This window comes from Tilletiaria anomala (assembly GCF_000711695.1).
Source record: "Tilletiaria anomala UBC 951 chromosome Unknown K437scaffold_32, whole genome shotgun sequence".
Classification (NCBI taxonomy): Eukaryota; Fungi; Basidiomycota; class Exobasidiomycetes; order Georgefischeriales; family Tilletiariaceae; genus Tilletiaria; species Tilletiaria anomala.
The window spans coordinates 122,910-140,423 of record NW_013546990.1 but is presented as its reverse complement, the minus strand read 5'-3'; the positions used below and the strand labels follow the sequence as shown (position 1 = coordinate 140,423).

Sequence of the window (17,514 nt, the reverse complement as noted above, 5' to 3'; positions counted from 1 at the left end):
CTACATGTTGCCTCGTACCACAAATGCCCCTCGACTCTACGTGGACAATGAATGAGTGTCCAAGGATTCGCGGGGTCTCCGACCATGCAGCACTGCTAAAAACCATGCGCTGCTTGACTCGCATTGCTACATACCTACTAGTGTAATGAGAGTATCGCATACCACTCATGCCGCCTTGGTGTCCTCCACCGCACGATCAAGGCCCTCAGTAAGAGCATACCCAGTTGTGCCGGCCGCATCGACACGGCCGACAAGCAGAGCCTCCTCGGGGACAGTGTCTCTGTCTCCGGGGAGGAGGCATGTGCGGAAGAAAGCCTGGACACGGTCGACATCCTCAATCTCGACCCGCGGCGCAGATTCCCTCTCCGGGCGAACTACGATCACGGCACCTGCAGGGGAGATGTCGTACGCTTTATGAGCGCGATTGTGACCTGTACGGGGCAATCCACCTGTCAACCAACTTCGGGAATCGAAGAAGGGGCATGGGAGATTTTCACGCTTGCAAGCTCTTGCAATCGGAAACGATGCTCCGGTAGTCCTGTGAGAGGGCCTTCTTTCCCAGGCCTGCCGAGTCAGGCTGGTGCCATATAGTCGTGAATGCACGCAGGACCGGGTGGTACTTGGTAAGTTCGACTTCGGTGCGGAGTGTGCTGGATATGGCGAGCACGTCGATCACCACGCTAACCTCTTAGCAAGCAGGTGTGTAATGCTTTTGCATGTCTACAAGCTATTCAGCCAGTAAGTCTACTCGCTCCTTCTGCTTGGCATCACGGGTGCCCCTTCCCCAAAAGAGCACGATCATCCAGCGGCCATTGGAGAACATGGCATCGACAAACTACCACGTCGTGCATCATCACGGAAAACGACTTCTGCGGTGTTGAAGCCATTCCCAACCTCGATGCACGAATTACCGCAGCTTTTGGCTCTCAGTGATGGCCTGCTGACCATGCAGGGCTGTTCGGCCATGGTGTCAACGCCTTGGGGAGAAGAATCGCCAGCGTTTCCGCAGGTGAGAGAGGCGCCATAGTTTTCAACTGTGAAAAACATAGACTCGTTTCCTTTTTCAAAATCAGTCTGTTGGTACCGATGGAGCCAGCGTTTGTCGCTTTCTGCAAGTATCACAATTGGGCACGCTCGACACAGACCTACCTTGAACTCCGCGAGCGAGATGTCTGCTTCATCGGCCGCAACTTTGGATGACCCTCCTGAGAAGAGGCGGCTGAACTGTGCGACAAATTTGATCGGATCTGGCGCGATTTAACGGAGTTCAGCTGAGAATGTAGACAGGATGGAGCGAGGCGATTGCTTTTGATGACGCTGGTGAACCTTCCATGACGAATTGAAGGTTTCTGTACATTAGCGAGGATGCATCAGTTCACTTCCATGTGTGATCTTGTAAAAGAGCAGCTTGAATTACCCATCATCGACACATTCATGCCCTAGCTCCCTGTGCGAACGTGTGTGAACGCGCCACTTCTGCAATGGATAGTCATGGGGTGCCATGAAACCAGGTAACAGCCGTGTTTCGAACAAAGGAAGCCACGCGATGAAGATGCGATCACCCTGCGAGAATTTCTGGCAGGTGCGCTGTCCGATGACATATGCCGCCCTTTGCATGTGAAAGAAGAGTTTCGGCTGTTGTAGATCACGCTTAAACTGATAAAAGCGCATGAACCTTCAGCTAAGGGCATTCTCGCTGAGCTCGAGTGAGTTTTGTGAGAAAGTAGAATGTACGGGTATCAGCTTTATACGAGCCATTCCGTCATGGGTCAAACATGCATGGGTGTCAAAAGGGTCTGGGCGCTCTTGGAAATCAACTACCAGGTGGTGTTTTGTCTATGCACGTTTTTGTTCGTCCCATCTGAATGTGAACTCGAACAATGCCATCCTCTTGAGAGATGATTTGCGTGAAGTAGGAAGCACAAACCATGTTCAGTTCTCGAGCACTGCGTAGATCCGGCTGCACATCCACGACACAGCCGCTGCTCACCATAACTAAACCGTTGTAGCCCGAGTGAGTCGCACAACGCGTTCGAATGTCTGATAAATATGTGATGGGAACAACATCGAGAGCGCCTGAGGTGTAATTCGTCTGCCCTCCTTCCATCTCCCACCGATCTGCCTCAGGGCCCAGCTGTGCACACTGTCACGTCCGATGACGTACTTGACCTGGATGAGCTCCCTCATTCCGGGTAGGACGTGGGTCCCTGATCCCTTGTTGCGTATCATCAGGATTGAGACCACTTTTGCAAAGTCCATTTGGCGTGCTCTTGCTTATTCGGTCGGCGTGGCTTCCGCCTCAGATAATTACCGGACCTGCACCCTCACAGGATAGCTATCTTCGTCCTTAAACTAGCAGCGTCCCATGTAATACTTTTTGGTAAGGCGCTTCTTGCGACGCCGACCGTACTGCCTGATTTGTTGATGATATTTTTCAAATACAAATGCACGCTTCGACCTTGTTGGAGGACTACCTGTTCAAGGCGCGAAATGCCTGGAATCGTATCGAGAATCTGGCTGGTTCGCTTCAGCTTTCCGTCCATAGGGTTCTGTAAGATGATGATGGGTCATTAATGTATCAGGCAGCAACAGATAGACTCGCTCCTTACCCGGAAACAGATATCATTCAGGGGGTTTGCTATCACAGTTCAAGGTGTTTGTATTAGCAACTGCTTTATCACTCCCCTCCATCTGAGCTTCCGGAGTACTGAACACACAACTTGCTGCAGGAAGAAAAGGCCGTCAGATATCAATACTTTGAAAATCTGACGCCGCCACGCACGCCCATGATGTCTTGAGAGAGATCGACCGATTGCAAAACTTCGAGGGTGCGCGTTTGAAGACCGTCAATTGTGATTGAGGAAACTACTCATGAACGACTAGTGGCAGCAAAAATCACCGTACGAATTGGCAAACGGACTTGAGTCGGTGCAGCCCTGCACATGTGTGAGACAGCCAAAGCTCTCGTAAGCAAGCGTTGTAGAAATGGATTGCAATCTGCCCTGCACTCCGGGACACGCGTTGTGATTCCTCTTGTCGCAGCTCTTGATATCCTTGAGGTGCCGCACGGGCACGTCTGATGGCTGCCAATTGGACTGACTGGCCAGCGCCGGTGCTGACGAAGTCGTTTGTACAATGCTTGATATCTTCTGTCATCTTGGACTATGTCCAAGCTAGAAAGCATCACTCGGATACATTTCATGGTAACCAGTAGGACAATTCCAAGATTCGGTAGATGGGGCCTGCGGCTGACATGTTCCGAAAGGGGTGAAGAGATGAGACGCAAATGATAGCATTGAAGAAGGTGAGGCTACCCAGAAAAGCGAGAAGAGGGGGTCCATTTGTTACATCGCAAGAGCATGGTAAGCCCGAGCTGCAGCGAAAGGACGCATACAAGTAATCAACTGCTGAAGTCGTCGCTTTGGATAACAAGTCTTCAGCGGAGTTGCTCCGGGCGGTGAGGCCCACGTTTTGCTCTAAGCGCCTTTTTGGCCAGCTGTGCGGGCGATATTCTTTTAGAGTGTGATTCAAATCATTGAGGCCTAGAAAAAAGAGCTACTGCCCGCAGCCGTGCGTGAGCGTGTCTGCCGAGTGTTACATAGATACGCGTTCACCCTGCTCATCACGCTCACGCTCTCCATCGGGTCGGACGGTGGCTGATGCGCAGATCTCGCTTTTTGGAAACCGAGCCGGCCTGGTTGCCCATTGCCCATCGAAAGGAGGCCTCTCATAATTCTAGCATGCCTAGCGGACATTGGCCGGCATCGGATAGCGGCAGCTGTCGGAGGCTGCTGGCTAGGAAGTGGCTGGGGGCTCCACCGAATACCGATGGTTGTGTAGGTTCGCGTGCAGTCGCGTGCACCCTTGCGGTGTGTATGTATGTATGTATGTATGTATGTATGTATGTATGTATGTATGTATGTATGTATGTATGTATGTATGTATCTATCTATCTATCTATCTATCTATCTAATCTACCATCGATACTCCTTCCAGCACCATGAATATCCTCTCCCTTACGTGACTGTCCAAGTCCCAAGTCTCACATCATTTCCCAGCTCTGCAATTTATGAGCCTACATGAACGCCACACTCCAGTCCTTTATGGATGCTGCATTGCACTGCATTGTATTGCATCTACGGACTCGCGCTTGCCTGGTTGAGGTCCTTGTCGTACAGGATGCCTTTGGTTCTTCACTATTACGCTGGAGGAGGCGTCTGCGTGTCGCGGGTATCGTTTGCCCCAGGCGTCCCTTTCCGCGCGCTGCGTGAGCTCTTGTTCGAAGCACTTGTGACCGGCTTGTCCTTGAGCACTGTTGAATCCGTGAAGCGCCGGTCCAGGCATCAGCAACGATACAACGCCGCTCGTAGTACAGCAGATGTTTCCGAGCGGCCGCGTTGGACTCACAGCTTTGGAAGAAACTCTGTAGGACCTCGCTTTGCTTGGGCACGCCGGGCAACGACGCTGTCCCGCCGCCCATGCCTGGGCTCGTCGGCCTCGAGCCGCCGCGTGAAGCAGGCAATGCGAGACTATCTGTATCGATGCGCGGTCGTTCGCGCTTGTCCTGTGAGATGAGATTATAAATGGTGAAGAAAGCGGTGATAAGCGTGCAGCTTGCAAAATACTAAGTGGTGACACTCACGGACGATCGAGACTTGGACAATCGAACAGGCTGTATCACTTCATCTCCAGCGTCTTCCGCCGTGTCCATCTTGGGCAGAATGCTGAGCCCGTTGCTTGCTATGGGACCCATGACGCCGCGACGAACATCCTCAGCAGCATCAACCGCCGCCATCGGCCTGCCTGCGGCGTCCTTCGAGCCGCGTCTGCCGTCCGCATGGTCAGAAGCAGAAGCGACGCCGCCGAGCGCGCCTCCTTTCGCCTCAGCGGGCTCCTTCTGAAGCGCCGCATAGTGCTGCGCAAGGAAAGCCTGCATGTCCGGCTCGGCGATCTTGGTTCCCGGCGCGACGGGTGGCGCGCGCGCGTGCCAGTCGCCGACGATATCCTCGAAGAGCTGCACGGCGCTACGCGCTGCACTGCCTCCGTCAAGTCCGCCGAACAGCTCTTGGCGCAGTGTCTCTTCCGCCAATGACGGGTCTGCTTCGTCCGGCTTCTCGGAGGGTGGCAGAGACGAGGGTAGTGGCGCACTGCCAGGTGCAGCGATGCTTGCAGCTGCTGCTGCAGAGAGTTTGCGCAGCACCCGCTCGCGTCGCTCGAGCTCGACGGCAAAGTCGGTCTCCCAGCTCCTGCGCACGGATTTGGGATCGAAGCTGTCGTCGCTGCCGCGAAGCGCTTTGATCTTCCCGTAGGTGTCCCAGCCAGCGGGTACGAATACGGTGTCTCGGTCGACTGTGCTGGCACGCTGGGCGAGACGGAAGCGCGCACTCGTCGCCGCGCTTACTGCACCGGCTGCTGTTGCTCCCGCGGCACCAGTGGGAGCAGAAGAGGTGTCGAAGAGCCTGTGGAGGATGTACTTTCGTAACGAAGCGACTGATTCTGGTCGATGGCTCGAGATGTAGAAGAGCGCCGCGCCGTCTGCGCGAGTGCAGTGCGTGCACGGGAAGAGGAAGTAGCAATCAACCTCATTTCATGCAGACTGCAGGGCAGAATCAATACTCACATTTGAGGCAGACGACACGTAAAACCTGCTGGACGTAGTCGAACTGCTCCTCTTTAAAGTTACGCTCCGCTTCTACCTGGCCCATACAGTCGGCCTTGGTGCATACGATGACAATACCTACACCCCAGTTGGACTCGCTGTCCAGTGCCCCGTCCGGCAGGGGGAGCTGGAGCGATGATAGCGCGGCCCCACCGACGCCAGCGCTAGCGCTGCTGGGCTCAACGAATGCATTCGACGCGGCAGAGCTGGCATCCGACTCCGAGGCCTGTCCAGCAGTGCCGTTCATCCTACCTGCCCCTGCTCCCGCTACTGCTGCTGTCGGGCCACCGCCACTGGCACTTGCATGCACAGCAGGCTCTCTGTATGCGCGGAACGTATTTTCCACTACACAGCGAGAAGGGCCAGGTAACATGCAAGTAGTCAGCACAACCGCACGATTAGCAAAGAGCGCGATCCACGCGGCACTCACGCGCTTCGCGCATCTCATCGAGCACGACCCACTTTCTACTCCAACCGAGGCCGCTTGACGCTGAACCTGCTGACGTTCCGCCGCTGCCTGCTGCTGCCCGAGAAGAGAGCGCGGCGTCGCTGGCGCTGTCAACCATCCTACGTACGATAACAAGCCAGCGGCGCAGCTGGTCTAGGAAGGACTGCGGCTGCGTCCAGTCGAGGGTGATCAGGATCAGTGAGGCGCTCAGCGCCGCGAGCGACGGTTGCGGCAGGTGCCCTCGTTGCTGATTCAGCTCCGACAGAAACGGTTCCGCTTGTGCTATCATACTCCCCGCCTCGCCCGGCGCCGTAGGGAATGCGAGAGCGAGCAGGCCAGTGTAGGCGGGGTGCGAGCTGTGCAGGGTGTATGCGCCTACACGCGCGATAACGTCACCCTGCTGTATACCCGCACCGCCGGCCAAAGTGCTCCGGCTGTTGCTGGTGCCCTGACTCGCATCATCGTCATCTGTCACGTCAAAGTAACCATATGCAAGGCCTAATAGTGCGGCCGCCGCTGCTGCAGAACCTGGGCCTGGATTCGAAGCGGCAACTGCATTGGCACTAGAAGGATGCTGTACTGCAGTGACGGTCGCGATCGAGGCAGATGATGATGCTAGTGCTGCGGCGGGTGCAGCATCAAACTCTGCACCATTGATGTTTCCGCTGCTATTTCCGGAGATGCCGTCACCAAGTGCAAAGGAGGAATGCGAGCCGGCTGCGAGCGCCCTGAGCAATGTTCGTTTGCCGGTTGCTGGCTCGCCTGTGCAAGCAAGAATCAATCAAAAAGCAAACGAGTCGCCTTGGCACGTCAGCGAGTCGCGTGGAAGCATGCTTCGAAATGGCTGAGGTCCTGCCTGGCCCTAGAGAGCATGCTGCAACGCACCAAGGAGGACGATGTTCTTTGTCGTCACGCCTCGTGAGCTATGCACCGAGTTGAGAATGGAAGACCAGAGGTCTTCCGTCTCCCCGAAGCCTGCTGCAAATGCCGCCCCCGCTCCTGGTGCCGGTGCTGGAGGAATACCTGCCACAGTTGATATTGATGCTGAAGGCGCGCCCCCTGCTACGTTCGTGCTCGCTGAACTGGCAGCGGCGCCGGCTGCGATGGTTGCGAGATCTACGCTCGTGTCTGGGGCCATGTTGTCCGCTTGAGCTTAGCTATGAGTCGCAGCCGCTCGAGTGGAAAGGTTGCACGACAGAGCAAAGCCGACACAGTCTGCCTGCCTGCGCACTGCCGTCCGATATCCAAAGCAGGGCTCAGAGGTGCCTTCGGCGCAACCAAGAGGAGCTAGCCGCCCGCAAGAGCCGCTCTGATGCACACAGCGGCGGCGCGATACTCGGGGAAAGGAAAGGTTCTCACAGCGCTTGACAGGGGATGGTGCTGCCACGTGCGCTCCTTTCGTGCCAGTCCTTGCGTTCGAATATCGTAATAGGTAGCATGCAACCCCCGTGGCAGAGCAACGAATAAGGTGATGATTGCGACGGACAAGTAGCCTCAACGTCAACCAAAAAGGAGGGGAGGGCGTCGCGCGGTTTCTGGCGATCTTTGCAGCAATAACCCTACTTGGCCATATGTGTCGATATCGAAGCGCAGCCAAAGTCAATAAAATAGATTTGTGACCCGCGCCGTGGTATGCTGAGCAGCCCGCAGCACCTGTCTCGCACGCTCACCGTTGCCGCAAGCGACGCAGCCCTGTCATCCATATGCAAATTTGCAACGATAGATGATAGCCGCCTCCGAGGCTTTTCGAAGCATGTGCTCTGTCGCGTTGAAGATGGCCGTGTCGAGACGAAAGACGGCGTGGTCCCTCCACCTTCCGATCAGTGAAGCAACCCCTGAACTGTCGCACCCGGTTCTCGCTGCCTGCCAGGAACGGGGCGCTACCTCCCAAGAAGTAAGAACATTACGTACTACCATGAGCATCCCGGCAACCAAGCACGACTTTTCATCCGTTTACACTGCAGGTTGGCAGCAGCCACAGCCCGCAATCTGAAACCGCTGCTAGCCCCGCTTGTGCTGGCGGGCACTGCAGCAGAAGCGTTGCTTTGCACCGAATTTGATCTCTTGCTCGCTTCCAACAGAACACACGGGCGGTGCATAAACAAACAGGCACAGTGCCCGCTTCTCCACTCTGCTGCCATCCATGTGGTCGTTGCTCCTGACCATGTTGCAGCAATTGTGAATGGCATAGCCTGGGAACCTCTCGTATATATGTATCCCATCCCCTTTGGGCACAGTCCTGCACCGTCAACCCCACCTCCACCCGCCGACCCCCGCTCGGCCCTCTTTCTCCCCCCTCCCCGAGGTCAACTGACGCTGTCTCAGGAATCACCCCTCGGCATCCTTTGGCAGTCCACATTTTTTAAACCCTGGCCTATACCCTCCACTTCCTTCGCCTCTTGCTCATTTGCCTTCCTATCTATCGGCATCATGTCGCACACCATCCGTAGCACCCGGGGCTGGCGCCTCCCCTTCCTTTCGCTTCTCCTTGGCGCCACCGTCACGGCGCTGACCCTGACCCTGACCGCCGCCCCGGCGGATGCTCAGTTCGTCCCGCCTCCCGCCGCATCCTCTTTCACGCACGCCACTGGCCACGCTGCTGTGCCCGTCAAGTATCGCTCCGTCCCGACCGGCCCGGGTGAGGTATGCGAGCAGACCCCCGGTGTCAAGTCGTACGCAGGCTACGCCGAGGTCGAGAAGGGCGAGTTCATTTTCTGGTGGTTCTTCGAGGCGCGCAAGACCGATCCACGTAAAGCCGAACTAACTAGCTGGATCAATGGCGGGCCCGGCAGTAGCAGCATGATCGGCCTCTTCCAGGTGAAAATGAGCGGCATCTTCCACTTGGATACTTTGAACCTGCGCTGACGCATGCCTGACTCCCTCGCCCGTTGGCGCAACAGGAACTGGGACCCTGCGGCGTCGATTCGGAGGGAAAGGTGACGCACAACCCGTACGCCTGGAATGAACACTCTAACCTGCTCATCATCGATCAGCCCATCTCGACCGGCTTCTCCTACTCGCAGCCGTCGAACGGCTACGTCTCGTCCAGCGGGCACATTGTCAACCTCGGCCCCTCGTCGGACACGTCAATCGAGTGCCCGTCGTACGTCACCGACGCCGGCCTGCAGTGCGGCACCTTCTCCTCCTCCTCGGTACGCAGCACGGTCAACTCAACCCAGGCAGCCGCGCCCAACTTTTGGAAGACGCTGCAGGGCTTTATGGGCGCGTTCCCCCAGTACTCGCGCAAGGGTTTCCACTTTGCGACCGAGAGTTATGGCGGGCACTATGGCCCCGTGTTCAACGAGTACATTGAGAATCAAAACGCTAAGATTGCCAACGGGGAGCTCAGCGACGCCAAGCAGATCCAGCTGCAGACGGTCATCCTCGGCAACCCGTGGGTGAACCCTAAAACGCAGTACGAGGCGTACTACGAGTACGCCATCGACAACTACTATGACATCCACCCATACAACGCGTCGATCCGCGCGCAGGTTCACAACAACCTCTACGGCCCAGGCAACTGCGTCGACCAGCTTGACGACTGCGCCTCGAGCGGGATCGATAGCGTCTGCTCCACTGCCGACACATTCTGCGCGACTGAGGTCGAAGAGTTCCTCGACATTATCTCCGGGCGCGACGAATACGACATGCGCGAGCTGCAGCCGGACCCCTTCCCGCCGACGTTCTACGTAGACTACCTAAACTCTCCTAAAGTCCAGGAGGCTATCGGCGCGTATACTAACTTCTCCGAGAGCAGCATCACAGTCGGCAACACTTTCTCGACGACCGGCGATGACGCTCGCGAGGAGGGAACCGTGCAGGACATTCGCAAGCTGCTCGACAAAGGTATCTACGTCGTCATCCAGGTCGGAGATGCGGGTGAGTTCTGCTCTCAGGTTTTGACTGACCTCCCCCATTGTCTCCCTTGCTGACATTCCCTTTCTCATGCTCGCAAGACTACAATTGCAACATCCACGGCAACCTGCGCGTCGCCGAGCAGATCGCTGCGCCGGGCTACTCGAGCGCGGGCTTCACCAACATAAGCACGACGACGTCACACGATGACGCCGTACATGGACAAGTGCGCCAGTCTTCCGCTTTTGCCTTTATCCGCTGGTACTACTCAGGCCACGAGGTGCCATTCTACCAGCCACGCCCGAGTCTACAGGTTTTCAACCGCGCCATACGCGGACTCGACGTCGCGACGGGTAAACAGCGCGTCGTCGGCGAAGGCAGCGTCAAAGGCTACAAGACCCACGGCCCCAAGACCAGCACTTTCAAGGAGGGAAGCGCCACCGTCCAGAACCACGTCCTCCCTCCCGACGCCACGTACAACACAACCACCGGCGCGCCGAACGCGTACAAGGGGCAAGCGCAATCTGCCGCAGCTGCTGCTAAGCGGAAGAGTAGCAGCAGGGCTAGTAGCAGGCACGCCACCACCTTCTCGTCATCATCATCGTCAAGGAAGCAGCATGGCCGCAGCGCCGCCAAGAGCGAACATCTCCGTCGGGGAGTGGCGCTCGGCGCGCGCTTCGGTGGCTCTGCCCGCAAGCAGCAGGTGCTGAGCCCGTGATCGGCGCCACCCTTATCTATATGGAGTGAATATCGAGCCAGCCCTCCATCTGCAGCGCCAAGGCGCTCCGCTTTGCTTTCTCGCGACCCACCATGTCGCCACGCTCATGCGCTTTCGCCGCGTGCGACTCGGATGCACATGCCCAGTCAGTCACTCGCGAGCGGCTTTAATATGTGCTATAACTGCAGTCTATAACTATCACAGTATCATGCAGCACGTGCTCCTCTTGTGCAACGCCACTCGCATCTCAATCCTTAAAAGTCTATATCGGCAGATCTGTGGGGGCAATTTGCGATGGGCGATGATTAGGCGAGTCTCTATAATGTGACCTCAAGGGAGCTATCAAGAGGTCGAAAGTCATCATAGTTGGCGTCATCACTCATGCCAATCCAAGCAGTGGTATGAGACGTCCGATGGCGAGAAACAGATGATCCAATGAGCGCAACGACGTAGCCAGCACCTTCGCGGGTACTGGAGATGCCAGATAAATCAAGCACGGGCTCCGTCATCGTCTGGGAAACGCTGTTGCAATTCTTTCTTAGCCAGAAAGGGGTGGTCTTGCCGGTAAAGGGGTGTTGCATGGTGTGTCGTGCAATCCCGGATCTGATGGTGAACCGTTAGGGAAGAAGGCTTACCTTATAGTCGGTGACGATGGTTGGGAGTTACTGCGCACCAGAGTAACCGCCTCCCCCAATCAGCACATACGTAGTACTCTATGCAGTTGCAGTTTGAGTTACGGACTTCGATTGGGTGGGTATAGTCGCCTTCAGTTGATACCGTCTGGCCCTAGGGTTAGGGATGCCTGCAGCATCGAATGCAAAGGCCCACTTTGACGGCGATGTCCTTTCAACCCTATTTTCCAGTCCTTCAAGCAATTCATCTTTCCCCACAGCTGACTACTTTGCTTTTGACACGATATCGTAGACGAACAGCGCCCTCATCCTACGCTCCTCTAGAATACATTGGTGCAGTGACAGGTGTTCTGTGTCTGTTGCGCGTCGCGCAGCCCCTGGGGCTCTAGGACCGCAGAGTTATGCTCCGCCTCAGTGAGCATTCGACGTCGACGACCGCTCGCCGTGGCGCGCTAAACACACGGACAAATGTGACAACAATGTGTGGAGCATGTCCTTGAAGTAAGTGAAGTCTGACACGCACAGAGTGTCACCCTCTGCCATGGGGGAAGCGCAAGCTACGACACGGCCGGCGGCGCCCGCGTCCCCAGCATCGAATGAAACCTCAAGCAGCAAGAGCGCTGGTAAGGGCAAAGCGCGCGAAATCTTCATCGTGGATGATGACGACGAAGACGACGAAGGCGATGATGGAGATGTTCTGTTCCAAGCGATCTCGCGGCTCGAGTCCACGATTGGCCCCGCAATCAAACCGGCTGTGGTATCGGCACGTGCCAAAGTCACCCGGCAATGCCTCATCTGTATGGACGATATCCAGCGCGGCAAGGGCGTGCGAATGGCGTGCAAAGATCGACATTGGTGGGATTATGACTGTTTGAGAACGTTTGTTTTAGCGGCAATGAAAGATGCCAGTGTGATGCCGCCGAAATGCGAGGGCTTCGACATCCCAGAGGATTCCTTTCTCTTCCTGCTGACCGCCGACGAGCGCCGCGAGTACCACACCAAGCATGCAGAGTTCATCGACAAGGATCCTGTTTTCTGCACGAAAACTTCGTGCTCGCTTTACCTTGGCACGCGAAGAAAACGAAAAACTGCAATCACTTGTCTGACATGCAATGAGCGGACGTGCGGTGCATGTAAGGCTGCCTGGCACGGCAGGGACGCAGGGTGCACCGCGCCGGCGGACAACGATGTCATCTCAAAGCTTAGAAAAGGCGGCATCCAACGGTGTCCAGAATGTCGAAGAATGGTCGAAAGAGCGGCAGGGTGCAACAAGATCTGGTGCATCTGCAGGGCGCTTTTCTGCTATGAATGTGGCGCCAGCTGGAAGACGTGCAATTGGTGAGTGTGCAAGGATCAGAATATCATTGGGCGGCGGGGAGACACCTGATCTTCAAACAAAACGATTTTGTAATCGCCGACTTCCAGCCCTTACTTTCCGGGGGAACAACCTCTTCCGGCACAAGGGATTGTGCGCATCCCCGGCTTGAATGCTCCAGCTCCAGTTCCAATGCCAGCCCCAGTCCTGCCCAATCTCGCAGGGGCCCGGGAACGCGTAGCACGTTTAGGAAATATGCCTACAGCCCCCCCTCCTGCGCCGAGGTCTAGGCCAAGGCATCAGACGATGCCGCCCCCTCCACCGGCTCTTGTAGGTCCATATAACGATCCGAAACTTGTTCCGGCAATCCTTCCGCCAGCTCGATTGCACCCTACTACCAAGAAGAAAAGTTTGGTCGTGGATCTCACAGACAATGGCTCTGGCCCTTCCAAACCTCAAACGCGCGCTTCGGATGTGTCGTTGATCGGCATGGGTCAGAAAGCTGTTGACGCAGCTGACAAGGTGGCTGCCGCGCAGGCATCTTCGAGCAATGTGACGATCGACCTGACTGTGGATCCAAGCCCGCCTGGCAAGAAGCGTCGGACCATTAAGGGACAGCAGACCAACCCGACCGACATCGCCAGGCGGCAAAAACCCTGAATTGCACTACCCACACAAATGAGGGCAGCAACTCGTGGCCTCCAGCATTAGACAAGCGGAGGCAACCCGACGCGGAGGTGATTGACCTCGCTGATATCGATAATGACTAGGGCAAGGAGCAAGAGGACGACTGAATGCATAGGTGCGCTCTTTATTGTTGTAACATTGGTGTAGGTCATCTCCATTAGAATTCACACATGCGGCCATGTTTCCACATCCGGTATCCTGGACGGCAGTGCCTGAGACGCTGCCGCAAGCGCCTTGAGAGAAAGCTCCTTCAAGTTTGCCATCGTCCCGTTAATCGCCGACAGGCGGCCCGGGGTCCTGCCTAACGGCCGCCTCTCTTGACGCGGTCTGATAATCGGCAGCTCGACGTACCTTTCCTGCGCCCGTCCCTCAACATCACCGTAGAGATGTTCTTCTTTCCAGTAGACACAGTTGTACGCCTTCTATCGAGCACCGCACTGGTAGCAAATTGTGCTTTCCAAGCACAGCGCATATGGTTGCAACCGGCGTCAAGGTATACCATGTGTCCATACGAGTAGCAGTATTGTTGTCCATGGGCTATCAGAACTGACATTGCGTCCGCGTCCGTGCCTTCGGCACAGGGACCTAGCGAACCGTGTCACGGTGCCCTGCGCTTGCAGCAAGTCTATTCTGGCAGGCAGAGTATTTGACAGACCCTTTAGTCTCTTGACGAGAGCCGAGGAACTTTGAGCGCCGCTTATTGAAGGAGTACAGACGCTTCTTGACATCGAACTCGTCCTGCTTTTCGTAGTATTCCATGCGTTCGCGATTCTCAAGAAGCGGCAGGAGTGTCGACTCCACAATGACGCTGCCATTGCAAGGAGGGGGAATCAGACTTTCGTCCCTCAGGGCTTGGAGAACCAGCGCTTTCATGCAGTCACGACCATACCAGTGTCTCTGATAACATGCAACTTGGGCCGCTCCCGAAGATGAGACTTTCTCGAGATTGTATGACGCACTGCACAGACTTCCCGGGAGCAAAAGATATGTTTGTGCTTGAATAAGCTCGCTCACTTCCCGGACCCAAGCAGCTTGACCTGGGCTTTCTACATAGAATGGAGGAGCCGCTCTTGCTATGGTGCTGGGTGGTTCGCTGATGCTACGCCTGCTAAATGCAGCGTGTCGTTGACGCTATGCCCTGCTAAATGCAGCGCGTATTCACGGCCGTAACACCTTTCCTTTCAAACTCCAGGCAGGCTTGAATCATATTTGCATCCTTGCGCACAGCTTGGTTAATGCTGGGCGTGAACTGAGCATCATTAAGTCCCGTTTCAGCAGCCAATAGCTCCGCGCAGTACAGCTGAAACGCGAACTTTTCTTCGCCAGAAGTGCCGCCTTCGCAAGCCTTTGTCTTTTGTGACGCCCCTAGGGTATGAATGACTTCGAAGTGGTAATCGATTGTTGCTTCGAGGGTGGTAGAGATGTCCGTCATTGCGGCTGCCAAGAGAGTGCACTGCCTCGATCTGGCGGGCGCTCAAGCACTTGGCTTTCTTCTGGGGGGTTACCAAACATTGATGTTCAGCCTTGAAGCTGATTGAGACTGTGAGATCTGTTCATTCTGCGATTCTCGGCTGAGAATCGCCTGCTCTTTGATAACCCATATGAACTAACAACGATAGATGGCAGTGGTAAGGGAGGTCAGTCAATGAAAGAAAGGTTTGTAGGTAGTGTATATGGCGCTTATGTTCGCGTCGGATCAGGGCGGGCCATTTTGGCTTTGGCGGGTGCAAACTGCTCATCCTTTATACCATCAAATGCAGTACACAGCCCAAGCCCGCATTCCGTTCTTACCCAAGTCCCCCTCGATATGCACTCTGCATTGCAAGTCTGCGAGCCTTTTGCACAGCGCAACGTCATGAACAGCATTCAGTCAGCACACATCAGAAGACTGGTCGATTAGAATGACTCCATGCTTACCTGATCTAACGAGATTGTACCCTGTCGATACGCTAATCTCTGACCGTCCTCGCCGGCAACTTCCAGCCCACCATCGGAACCGACCGCAATGGGTAAAGGCCTGCTGGGCTTATGATCCTGTGGGTCCTCATCATCATCATCGTCCGCCGATGCGCGCTGCATCGATGATCGCGGCGAGAGGAATGCGTCCGAGCCCTGCGGAAGCGTTGGCGATGTGGAGGCACTGACGCTCATGCCAGGGGTAGCACTGAAAGAGCTAAAGTCGGATAGCACCTTGCGCGAAGGTGAGCTGGAGGCGGCGGACGAGCCTGACGAGGTGGCGTACAACGATGATGGTATTGGAACCGGTTGACGGGGGTGCGGAAAGGGTGCAGTGGACGACCTCAACTCCGCAGCGGCCCTACGTGTCTGTAGATACTTTTCGCTTAGCCTGGATCCCACAACTCGTTTTATGTGCGGCCGTGCGGTTTCCAAATTTGGCGCTGCGGCCCAGATCTCAATATTGTGGCGCGATTCTTGCGAAGCGCAGTCCATGTCAGTGCTGCCAAAATCGACTCATCTTCGAACAGAGCTCTCACCTTCGCTCTCTCTGTATATGCTTTCAATGTAGAGCTGTTTGGTGTTCTCATTCCGTAGTAACAGCTTCTCATGCAGTTCTCGGGCGACATCATCGAGCGTGACAGAAGCGGCAGCGAAAGCCTGCGTTGATTGCTGCTGCTGTTGTTGTTGTTGGTCCAAGCTGAGTCCACGCAGCCGCTCAAGCACCGCATCGCCGACGTCTCTATGCAGGCGCTCCATGTCCATCGCCTCTCCTGCCGCGGCGACGATGACATGGCTGAGCAGGCTAGCCGTGGTCAGCGGGACACACATGCCTCCAGTGACTCGAACGAGGCCCTGATAGAAGTCCGCCGCATGCTGATAGCCTGAAAGCGCCGGCTCGCACGCGACCATGAAGAGCGAGATCCCGAGTGCAGCCATGCGTCGTGCGAGAACGAGTGGGTCTTCATTGTCCGGCGAGCCATTCGGAAACCCGTCGCCAATCTCGCCAATGCCATGCGGTGGTGCGTCCGCTATCAAGACGGCCAGTTTTGTTGCGTGGGTACGCCAGGGCTGCCAAAATGACCGTGCATAGCCAGTCAGCTAATGAATCTGAATCATAGGAAACTACGCTCGCATGCACCAGTTGGACAGCTTGTTTCATAGCAGCAGTCACTGCCTCGGGTCCGTCTCCTCCGCCCGATGCATAGAGCTGCTTGAGGTTGTCCTTCATCTCTTGAATATTGCTAGAAAAGCCAACTGGAAGCATGTTCAAAGCAATGCGAATGAGAAAGGCGCACGCAGCCCTAAAGAGTCCGACCGTTCTTACAATTCTTGGTAATATACGTGTGATCTTGCGGTGGATGATCTCGAAATGCAATCAGTCCGACGCGTAAGGCGCCAGGTCCTGGTAGCTGCTCAGATTGTACGATCTGGTGAGCCAGGAATGCAACTGTAGTGGTTAGCAAACGTGGTCAACTCTACTGCGCAGGGGTGTTCAGGAAGGCTTACATTATCGCAAATCGTTTCGATGTTCTTGGTGGCCTCTCTAATATAGCTACCCATGCTTCCAGTGGCGTCCATTATGAAGAGTAAGTCGAGCGCCCTTCCAGGCGCAAAGTCAGCCGCGCCAGTGTTCATGTCAAAGTCGGCTGCACTGATCGGCTGGGACGAGTACGATGTCAATGGATCCGATGCGAGCGTTTGAGCGGCGACCGCTCCGAACATGCTGTGTCGTGCGTCAAAGATAGTTTTTCGATCCGATATGATAGGGTCCATCATGAGCAGTTGTTCTCCAACATATTAACAAAAAAGATGGAACAAGGATGGCTGAAGGACGCTTTGACTCACCCGTACACCCCTCCGCCGTGGCTGGGTCCAGCCATCTTGGCCTGCAGTGCTTCCGCGATCTTGGCGCAGTACTCTTGTGCTTCCTAGCCCCGTATTGCTTCGATCTCCGTGCAGCGAGCTGAAAAGCGCCCTCGTTTTGTGTAGGAGCCTTATGGGAGCTTACACGGCAGTATCACCCACGCTCGAGCTGCTTAGGGTGAAAGGCGGCGAAATGGACGCGGACGCAAGACGACCGCGGCAAGCCTCCCCTCAGCTGTTTCTAAACGCACTAGCAGAAAGCACAGAGCCACTTGAAATGTTTATGGGGAGCGTTGCATGGCAAGCTTCAATGTGATTGTGAACGTTTGCGGCGAGTTAACAATGAACACGTCAATTATGAGATCATCATCGATAGTA

The 17,514-nt window shown here is 55.7% G+C and overlaps 7 protein-coding genes across 7 annotated transcripts; 2 read left to right on the top strand and 5 right to left on the bottom strand.

The window, feature by feature from the left end:
* Positions 1-493: 493 nt before the first annotated feature.
* Positions 494-1,671, bottom strand: K437DRAFT_262559 (uncharacterized protein; the record flags this gene model as incomplete). The annotated part of the gene is made up of 5 exons (XM_013388289.1): positions 494-685; positions 749-835; positions 946-1,109; positions 1,146-1,247; positions 1,458-1,671. 5 exons carry the CDS (start codon positions 1,669-1,671, stop codon positions 494-496), a joined length of 759 nt encoding a protein of 252 aa, XP_013243743.1.
* Positions 1,672-2,089: 418 nt separating this feature from the next.
* Positions 2,090-3,412, bottom strand: K437DRAFT_103470 (uncharacterized protein). The gene is made up of 7 exons (XM_013388288.1): positions 3,395-3,412; positions 3,021-3,310; positions 2,900-2,936; positions 2,783-2,820; positions 2,718-2,723; positions 2,610-2,638; positions 2,090-2,549 (listed from the first exon to the last, which is right to left on the bottom strand). Exons 2-7 carry the CDS (start codon positions 3,154-3,156, stop codon positions 2,325-2,327), a joined length of 471 nt encoding a protein of 156 aa, XP_013243742.1. The 5' UTR covers positions 3,157-3,310; positions 3,395-3,412; the 3' UTR covers positions 2,090-2,324.
* Positions 3,413-4,199: 787 nt separating this feature from the next.
* K437DRAFT_267989 (DLIC-domain-containing protein) lies at positions 4,200-7,245 on the bottom strand (the record flags this gene model as incomplete). The annotated part of the gene is made up of 6 exons (XM_013388287.1): positions 4,200-4,312; positions 4,408-4,564; positions 4,643-5,535; positions 5,621-6,004; positions 6,090-6,869; positions 6,993-7,245. The coding sequence occupies 6 exons, from the start codon at positions 7,243-7,245 to the stop codon at positions 4,200-4,202; spliced, it is 2,580 nt and encodes an 859-aa protein (XP_013243741.1).
* A 1,292-nt stretch (positions 7,246-8,537) lies between these two features.
* On the top strand, positions 8,538-10,680 carry K437DRAFT_262557 (alpha/beta-hydrolase; the record flags this gene model as incomplete). The annotated part of the gene is made up of 3 exons (XM_013388286.1): positions 8,538-8,924; positions 9,008-9,986; positions 10,064-10,680. The coding sequence occupies 3 exons, from the start codon at positions 8,538-8,540 to the stop codon at positions 10,678-10,680; spliced, it is 1,983 nt and encodes a 660-aa protein (XP_013243740.1).
* A 1,464-nt stretch (positions 10,681-12,144) lies between these two features.
* K437DRAFT_223278 (uncharacterized protein) lies at positions 12,145-12,654 on the top strand (the record flags this gene model as incomplete). The annotated part of the gene is made up of 1 exon (XM_013388285.1): positions 12,145-12,654. One exon carries the CDS (start codon positions 12,145-12,147, stop codon positions 12,652-12,654), a length of 510 nt encoding a protein of 169 aa, XP_013243739.1.
* A 1,323-nt stretch (positions 12,655-13,977) lies between these two features.
* K437DRAFT_212223 (uncharacterized protein) lies at positions 13,978-14,208 on the bottom strand (the record flags this gene model as incomplete). The annotated part of the gene is made up of 1 exon (XM_013388284.1): positions 13,978-14,208. A coding segment is annotated over one exon (231 nt), but the record flags the coding sequence as incomplete, so codon positions are not given.
* A 715-nt stretch (positions 14,209-14,923) lies between these two features.
* K437DRAFT_103248 (uncharacterized protein) lies at positions 14,924-17,260 on the bottom strand. Its single transcript, XM_013388283.1, has 7 exons — positions 17,119-17,260; positions 16,780-16,996; positions 16,598-16,700; positions 16,412-16,527; positions 15,810-16,341; positions 15,232-15,746; positions 14,924-15,149 (listed from the first exon to the last, which is right to left on the bottom strand). Exons 1-7 carry the CDS (start codon positions 17,151-17,153, stop codon positions 15,102-15,104), a joined length of 1,566 nt encoding a protein of 521 aa, XP_013243737.1. The 5' UTR covers positions 17,154-17,260; the 3' UTR covers positions 14,924-15,101.
* Between the last annotated feature and the right edge of the window lie 254 nt (positions 17,261-17,514).